General features: G+C 48.8%; 1 protein-coding gene across 2 annotated transcripts; it reads left to right on the top strand.

Moving 5' to 3' along the window:
• The first annotated feature begins 4,873 nt into the window (after window positions 1-4,873).
• Window positions 4,874-7,500, top strand: LOC136451922 (phosphatidylinositol 4-kinase gamma 1-like). 2 transcript variants are annotated; one of them, XM_066452603.1, is made up of 2 exons: window positions 4,874-5,378; window positions 5,479-7,500. In XM_066452603.1, exon 2 carries the CDS (start codon window positions 5,540-5,542, stop codon window positions 6,896-6,898), a length of 1,359 nt encoding a protein of 452 aa, XP_066308700.1. In that variant the 5' UTR covers window positions 4,874-5,378; window positions 5,479-5,539; the 3' UTR covers window positions 6,899-7,500. The 2 variants fall into 2 exon arrangements, with proteins under 2 accessions (XP_066308700.1, XP_066308699.1); XM_066452602.1 differs by having other exon boundaries at window positions 4,875-5,378; window positions 5,482-7,500.
• Window positions 7,501-8,542: the final 1,042 nt, after the last annotated feature.

Genomic DNA, 8,542 nt, shown 5'->3' with positions numbered 1-8,542 from the left:
ACAGTAGATTGATTCGGCAGCTACCTTTTTAGAACCAGGGTTTAAAGTTTTTTTTTTTTGTGTGTGTCGTATCGGATATCATATAGGGTATCGTATCGTATGTTTGATACTAATAAAAAAATAAATTACAGAATCCGTCAGTAAACACGAAACGAATTTATTAAGTCTAATTAATCTATCATTAGCATATGTATTACTGTAGCACCACATTTTCGAATCATAGACTAATTAGGCTTAAAAGATTCATCTCGCAAATTAGTCGTAAACTGTATAATTAGTTATTTTTAGTCTATATTTAATACTTAATGCATGTGTCAAACATTTAATGGAATAAGTTGTAAATTTTTGGGAGGAACTGAACAAAGCCTTAGGCCCTATTTGGAACGCAGGAATTTTACAGGAATCACATAAGAATTTCACATAAATCAGTTCAATTTTACAGAAAAAACGTAGGAATGAAAAAAAAATTACGCGTTCCAAACAGGCCCTAGGATAGGAATTAGGGTGTCCCCATCACACCCAACTATCAAGCTATCTTTAACATGATGCTATAGGACTAGCTAGGCGTCAGGTAGGCACGAGCGCTTACGTTTCGCACCGCACCACTGCGGGCCACGGGCCGGGGCTTGGGGTGGTCGCTTTCGCCAGGTTGGGAACCATTTCCGCGACTTGCGTGAGCGCGTGGGCGTGAGCGTGAACCGGAACAGACAGCTGCTGCGGGTTCTGGCGGCTGTTGGTGCCGTCGCTCGCGGCGCGGGGAACGGCACATGGAGAGCGTTTATGCCGGCCAGCTTGCGTCCTGTTCGAGGGTCGCGGGCGTTTGCTGCATCCTGCATGCCTTCCGGTGCTCGGCACTTCGACACTCATCACTGTTGCAAATCACAGCCAATCAGGGACAGGTTCGCCTCATTGTTTGCAGCCGCCCCCGTGCCAACGGAGACAGGCGTGGTCACTCTGACGTGAAAAAAGGGCTCTTCTCACGTTGCTCCAAATAAACGAGATTATTTTTTTGTCCTTTGCTTTGGAAGTGCGGTCGAAGATTAACTCACTATGGGCCTGTTTGATGAGTTTTGGATTCCTAAAAAGTAGTTTTTATCCCTAGTTTCTAAAATATAGATTCTGAGCAAAAATTGGTGCGGTGTTTGGATCCTCCGGTTTTTAAGGATCTAACTTTATTTATTGCTCACAGAGTCACAAAAACTGACAAAAGCTGAATATCAATAGCTTTTGGTTTTTAAGAATATAGTAAAAACTAAGACAAGAAATTAGATAAAAACTAGCTTGTTTATATCTCACCCAGTTTTTAAAAACTATATTCTTACGAACTGAAGGCATTATATCTAAAAATTGTGCGACTCCTCACAATGGTATCACCGGTGACAAGAGGATAGATAATTCTATGACACCAGTGCCGCCACTTAGCCCTGCGCTAAATGATACTCCATTCAGTCACAAATGGTACGTAATTTTTTTTTGTCTTGATTCAACTATTCCAAAATTTTATTACGTTGAGTTTGGATGTAACCAGTGGCCAGGATTTTAGGCTATGGTGGTCCAAGTTCACACATTTTTTATGCCAAGTACTCCCTTTGTTTCAAATTATGTCGTTTTGATTTTTCTATCTATATATAGATCCTACTATGCATCTAAATATATGTTATGTCTAGATACCTGATAAAAGCAATGTAACTAAAAATTCAAAACGGCTATAATTTAGGACGAATAGAATATATATCGTTGTTGTCTCATTGATTGTCTTAGTGCATTGCTGTGTAATCTGAGACGATTGACAACCAACTCATATAATATGTTGTCTTTTAAGTTATCTTGTAGCAATTGAATTATTTTTAATTTGTGCAATCAACAAAGGAAAGTATGTGAGTTGCATGGTACACTATTAAATCGTACAATGGTGAATAGTTGTCTTATAGCCCTAAACCTTTGCTCAAGAGAGGGTTGTTTCACCTTCCTCTCTCTCTCTCTTCTGTAAGGAAAATGGACCCTATGCTCATTTATTTTGGATTTTGGTGTTTGATGACCAACACAACTAAATTGGACTAATGAATTTGTAAATGTTTGTTTTGTAGTTCAATAGGGTGCAAGATGCAACTTGGACGAAGGCGACGTGATGATCCGATGATCAACACCTCAAGCAAGACCTTAGGAGCACAAGAGAAGACCCAAGAGATCAAGCAAAGTCCAAGCATGAAGATTGGAACCAAGCCGTACGCAAGATCGCGAAGAAACGAGCTCGCAGAGGCGACCGGACGCTGGACCGGACGCTGGTGGCTCCGCAGTCGGGATGACCGGACGCTGGTGGCTCGGTAGTCGGGACGACCGGACGCTGGACCGGTGGCTCTGCAGTCGGGACGACCGGACGCGGGCGGCGAAACCGACCGGACGCAGGGAAGCAGCGTCCGATCGAGTACAGTAAGGTTCCAGAGCGGCAAATCTGCGACCGGACGCGTCCAGTGGCAGGCGACCAGACGCTGGCCAGCGTCCGATCGGTATATTGCCAGCTCAACGGTCGGGACGACCGGACGCGTCCGGTCAGGACGATTCAGCGTCCGGTCAGTAGCAGTTTCGCGGGAATTCGACCCCAACGGCTACTTTCTCAGTGGGGCTTATAAATAAAACCCCCAACCGGCCATTTGAAAAAGGTGGAGCTGAGGAAACATACCAAGGGTGTTGGTACACCATTTTAGTGATCTCCACTTGCATAGTGCTTAGTGATTCATCAGGTGATTAGCGTAGGTGCTTTGCGAAGTGATTAGGTTGATTAAACCACCGCTTATGCGCTTGCTCTAGGTTTAGGCCTAGTGTTTAGTGAGGTTTGCATACCTCTTACCACTCGGTGCTTGCGAGCACCATTGTTGTACATTGGAGGGGCTTGAAGTCTTGCGAGATCACACCAACCGCGTTTGTGGTGTGGCCGCCACCGTGTACCGGAGAGAACAAGGCCCATGGTGTTTCGGCCGGAAGCTTGATAGTGAAGACGGCGGGGAGCATCCGGGAGAGGCTTGCCGGAAGGCACGTCGGAGACCCACTTGCGCGTGGGGAAGGCCCGAGGCTATCCACAGAGTTACCCGACCGGGAGCTCGGCCCTTGCGAGGGATTCCTTGCGAGGGGCTCCAACGAGGAATAGGAGGAAGCTTGCGCGCTTCTCGATACCTCGGTAAAAATACCGGAGTCGTCGACGGGAGTTTGCATATCTCTACCTTGCTCTTTAGCTTCCGCATTTACATTGATTACTTTACTACGTTTGCGGTAGAGATAGCAACACACTAGCAAAACCATAGTTGCACATCTAGATAGTTTATCTATTGCATAGGTTTTGCTAGGGTTAGAAAAAGAGGCTATAGTTTAGAGTTAGATTTTTTAAGTTACCTAATTCACCTCCCTCTTAGGCGTCACGGTCCCTTCATCTTCCACGTTATCAAAAATCCTATATGGCACATGAGATAGCCTTTGAGAGTTGAGACTGCTAACATACAACAATGTACCTGCTCTAACATATAACTCGATCAGCAACGTAAAAGTAGAGGGTTTATGAAACACAATACGGGGAAAGGTCTTATGGACATCCTAAATGAATAAAACTTTGCATACCTTGCTCTTCAATTTTTCTCCTCCGTTGCAAGATAAATGCAATATTTCTACTTCTTTTCATGTTTCAACAAACTTACGAAATAATTATGCAGTGTTTTAATTTATCATTCCAATGCTGAACTAAAATCAAATTAATCTTAGTACATTATGTCAGTCAAATCTAAATGAATATTGCCCCTTGTTTTGACTTCTTGAACGGTCACTGTTGCAAGGAACCGGCATAAACAGTCACCTAGCTAGGGTTAGGGGAGATAGACAGATATGGAGAGACAGGCTTACGGCTTACCTAGCTCCAAATTTATATTTGACTGAATTTATAGAAAATATATAAATATTTGTAACACAAAATAAGCATATTCCAAAAATATAGGCGCTCTTTTCAATAAATCCGACTAACCTTAAAAAGATTTGACTTAAGGCAACTTCAAGAATTGACTTATGCAGGAAAGGAGGGACTACGTTATTACGATGGACCATACAGAAAGTGTTAAGATATCTGACAATTACCCAAGTGGCACTATGCCATTCTTTCAGCAAGCCTCTAGGCACGGACATATATCATGTGAAAACAATGAATAACAATATATAAATGTTGAACATGTTTTTTTGCAAATTAATGAATTGAATTCACAAATATCGTGCGGCGTGTTTTAAAACACTGCATGTACAAACAAAGTTTCAATTGGTCTTGGAAATCATAGAAAAGTTTGGAAAAAACTATGGCTATCATTTTGGATAAATTATTCGAGACCGAAGGTCACGAGAAACCACGGCGAAAAATAGTAGTAGAACAGAAATCGAAAAGGAAAAGGATATAAAGGGAGTGGTGTTTTTTTTTTGAGGAACCGGGAGTGGTGTTTTAAAGGTTTAAATAAATGTACACTAGATTTGATTACTGTCCTTGTGGGCTGCAAATGGGCTGATGGCCGCGCTTTGGGCCCCGTTGTCTTGGTCAGTCGTCGTCAACCACAGGCAGATTGATCGAGATCAACTGATTTGTCTATGTGAATTGTGAACCACCTGCGCCTGAGTGAACTGGACGCAGCAGGTTTTACTCCCTTCCTTCCCACAAAGCTCGGCTGGCCACATCCGCATGCTCATGCACGGCCCTTCTCGAGAGGCATGGACCAGAGGCTCTGCATTGGCCGCGTGGCTCTCTGGGGCGTGCGGCCATGGCAGCAGCGCAGGAGAGAGAGAGAGAGGGTGGGGGAGGAGGCCGAAATTGGCCCGGTCGCGCCGCCCGATCTATATGTACGCCGCGGGGGCGTCCCGGGTGCAAAAATAGACAGTCGTTGCTGCTGCTCCTCCGATCTTCTTCCCTCTTCTCCTTTCCTTCCTCCCAGCCGCGCGCGCGGAGGGAAGGGGAAGAAGAGATTAGAAGGGCACGGGAACGAGAAGAACGCAGCTACACTGACTAGCCAATAACTAGGAAAAATCAAAACTAGGGTCGGCTGGGCAGGCGGCGGCGGCGCGCGGTGGGCGGGGGGCCGGAGCGAGCTTCCACGCGCCCTTCTCCCAGCCTTCGTCTGCTCGATCGGTTCAAGAACACGCCGGAATTGAAGCCTCGCATTGCACGCCGCCGAGCGAGCCTCGATCCATGCCTGCGCCTGCCCCTGCCATTGACGCCGTGCCGCTTCTTCCGCCGCCGCCGCCGTTGCTTAGCGGTTGCGACGGCTGGTACTGACTGATCGCTCTGGATGTAGCTATAGGTACCGCTCGATTGACATGCTGTTCTAATAACTTCTAACAAGCCTCAAACACAAACAAAGGTACGGTGCTGTCAATTTTTGATCGAATTGCATGCTGCTGTGAATTGTGAATTTCTAATTGAGTGCCTCGGATGCATGCATGGAAAATACTACTACGAAGAAGCCATCCTGCCACCGGCTGCCACTGGCGCCGGAGGGGCAACAACCGCTCGGTATCCAGGATGGCAATCGCGGTCGGTCATTTCCACGACCTCAAGCCCCCCGCCGTGCGGGACCGACGCTACAGCCTCTACTCCGTCGCGCTGCTCGACAGCCTGCTGCTCGACAGGGATCATAGGGATCACGGCGACGCCACCGCCGCCCGAGGGGGCCACACCGGCCTGTCCCCGCGGCGCCGGAGCCAATCCTCCCCGTGCTTCACGACCGTCGTCGCGCCTTCCGGCTCGGAACACGCGGACCGGTCCGAGAACAAGATGCCGCGAGTGGAGATCGTCGCGGGCCGCCACGCCCGAGGCGTGCGCGAGCTCATCGCGGAGGCCGCGGCCGCAATCGCGTCCGGGACCCGGCTTGTCGCCGCGCAGAGCGGCCTCGGCGGGGCGCTGCTGCTTGAAGGCAGCCGCGCTGGCGAGCACGTGGCCGTCATCAAGCCGCTCGACGACGCTGCGACCGCCGCGGGGTCGCCGGCGAACGGCGGTGGTGGGTACGAGAGCAGGACCGTGCTGCGGGAGGTGGCCGCCTTCTTGCTCGACCACGACGGCTTCGCCAGCGTGGAGCCGACCGCGCTGATCAAGATCTCGCGCCCCGCGACGGCGACGACCGTGGCGTCGATCCAGCGCTTCGTGGCGCACGAGTACGACGCCGGCGAGCTGGGCCCGTCACGGTTCTCGGTGGCCTCGGTGCACCGAGTCGGCATCCTCGACGTCCGCCTCCTCAACATCGACCGCCACGCCGGCAACATCCTCGTCAAGAACCCGCGGAGCTTCCAGCGCGCCCACGGCGGCTCATCCACGCCGCCGCCGCTCGACCTCGTGCCGATCGACCACGGCCTCTGCCTGCCAGAGCAGCTCGACGACCCGTACTTCGAGTGGCTGCACTGGCCGCAGTCCTCCCTGCCCTTCTCGGACGACGAGCTGGCCTACGTGGCGTCGCTGGACCCGTTCAAGGATGCCGAGACGCTCCGCGCCGAGCTGCCGTCCCTGAAGGAGCCCGCCATCCGGATCCTCACCGTCTGCACCATCTTCCTGAAGCGCGCGGCCGCGGCGGGGCTCTGCCTCGCCGACATCGGCGACATGATGACCCGCGAGTTCACAGCTCAGCAGGATGGGCTGAGCACACTCGAGGCGCTGTGCAAGCAAGTGCACGACTCCGTCCTCCCACGCCTGCTGCCCTCCTTCCCACACCCCTCGCCCGACGGCGACGGCGTCGACGAGGGTACAACCGTCTCCGGCGGGCGGAAGCACGTGTCGTTCGGCGACCTGAGCTTCGCGGAGTGGGCGTCGTTCCTGGAGAGGTTCGAGCAGCTGCTGCCGGCGGCGCTCGAGGCCAAGAAGCGCGCTGGGCTAGGGATGTCGTCGTTCTGACAGAAGCTGACCGTACTACGTACTAGTCGATCAGACGATCACCACCACCATTTGCATGCATGCGTGCGTGCATGCTTGCGTGGGCGCAAGATCTGTACACGTGTGCATTCCAGCTTGACTTGGTAACTGAGCTTGCATGTGCATGTAGCTACTGCTCCAAGCTCCATCTGGACGCCTTTTGTGTCTGCGTAGGTTACGACGAGGAAGGCCGTGTAAGAGGAGACGATCCATCTTGTACGGTGGCATGCATGATGCATGAGCTGCTCTGGAACACCCTTCCAAAGACGCTGACGTGTCGGGCAATGCCATCCGATACTTTGAACAACAACGACTCTTCCCCAGGCAGGCGTGTCTCCACAAATCTGTTTATTATATATACACAACACGTACGAGAAGTACCCTGAAAATTTGTATATAACGTAGGATCCGTGTGGTGAGGATTTTCCGCAATGAAGGACACACCGGAAACTACATATGGCTATACAATAAAACCCGTGCTTTTCGACGGGATTACATTAGAAAGAAGATAGAAATGTATAATTTTTATACCTTTGGAAATACATGGAGGAAGCTGACCATGGTGTCCGATGGCACAAAACTTAGTGGAGCATATATAAACTGTGATTACTTGTCTAACTTTGGTTTGGTTCTCAGCTCTTAGGGGCGGAATTAGGATAAATATATAAGATGTGCACTGGTTAGGGTGCATATATATGATAAAAATTTAAGCATAATAACTGGGTTTTCGTTTTTTCGTGGCTATGTCGGGACCCACTGCCCTGTATATATACACGTCCACCCTTGTCAGCTCATGTTTGAAAAAATAAATGCACATTCATCCATGTGAACCTATTTGAACTTATCAGCCGGCTTATCAGCTAGAATCTATAGTATTTTTCTCTCACAACAAATCAGCTTCAGCCGGCTGAGCCGAACAGGCCCCTGGTCTAGCGGATGCAATATGCCCTGGTCCTAGATAAGGGTGGTGACTAGATGGCTACCTTGTCTCTCTCCACCCACTTTCATCTGCACTCCATGTCTTATAAGAGCAACTCCAGAGAAACTCTAGCGGTAGTCTACAAATTAGGTCCCCTACTTTTGATTTGGAGATCCTTCTATTTCTAGGTGCCATATTTTCTAGGTTCAACTTCAACAACCACAAAATTAGAACCCCTAATTTTCTTATGACACCTAGGACCCGTCTATCATTGACACGATGCGAGATGGTGGTGGTGTTCAGGTGTGCTGGATGCGGATTGTAACATCCCTTGTGTTAAGTATGGTAATTAGTCTTGATCTAGCATAACATTAACAAGCTAGGAGAGTTATTACAAGAGGTTGCATAAGAGAAACTCTAAAACTGTGAATAAGTTAAAACAAAATTCTTTAAAAAAATGTAATGTGAAGCCTTAGGTCAACTCTTTTTGTAGTGTTCATGTTGAAACCCTAGCTAGCTCCTAAATTTAACTTGAAATTAAACCACATCAAATTAAGAGATTTCTAAAAGCCAGCGGTTTACTTAAATCAAGATAGGAGAAAGACCCTAAAAACCTAATGTGTTATAATTTCAAAGATAATGGCATTGGGTGTTTTACAAAATTAAGGTGAACCTTATAATTCACTTTAAATTAAGGATACAAAAGG

Source organism: Miscanthus floridulus, chromosome 5, assembly GCF_019320115.1.
Source record: "Miscanthus floridulus cultivar M001 chromosome 5, ASM1932011v1, whole genome shotgun sequence".
Classification (NCBI taxonomy): domain Eukaryota; kingdom Viridiplantae; phylum Streptophyta; class Magnoliopsida; order Poales; family Poaceae; genus Miscanthus; species Miscanthus floridulus.
Note: the sequence above shows the minus strand (reverse complement) of the source record. Positions and strands in the feature narration are given on the sequence as shown.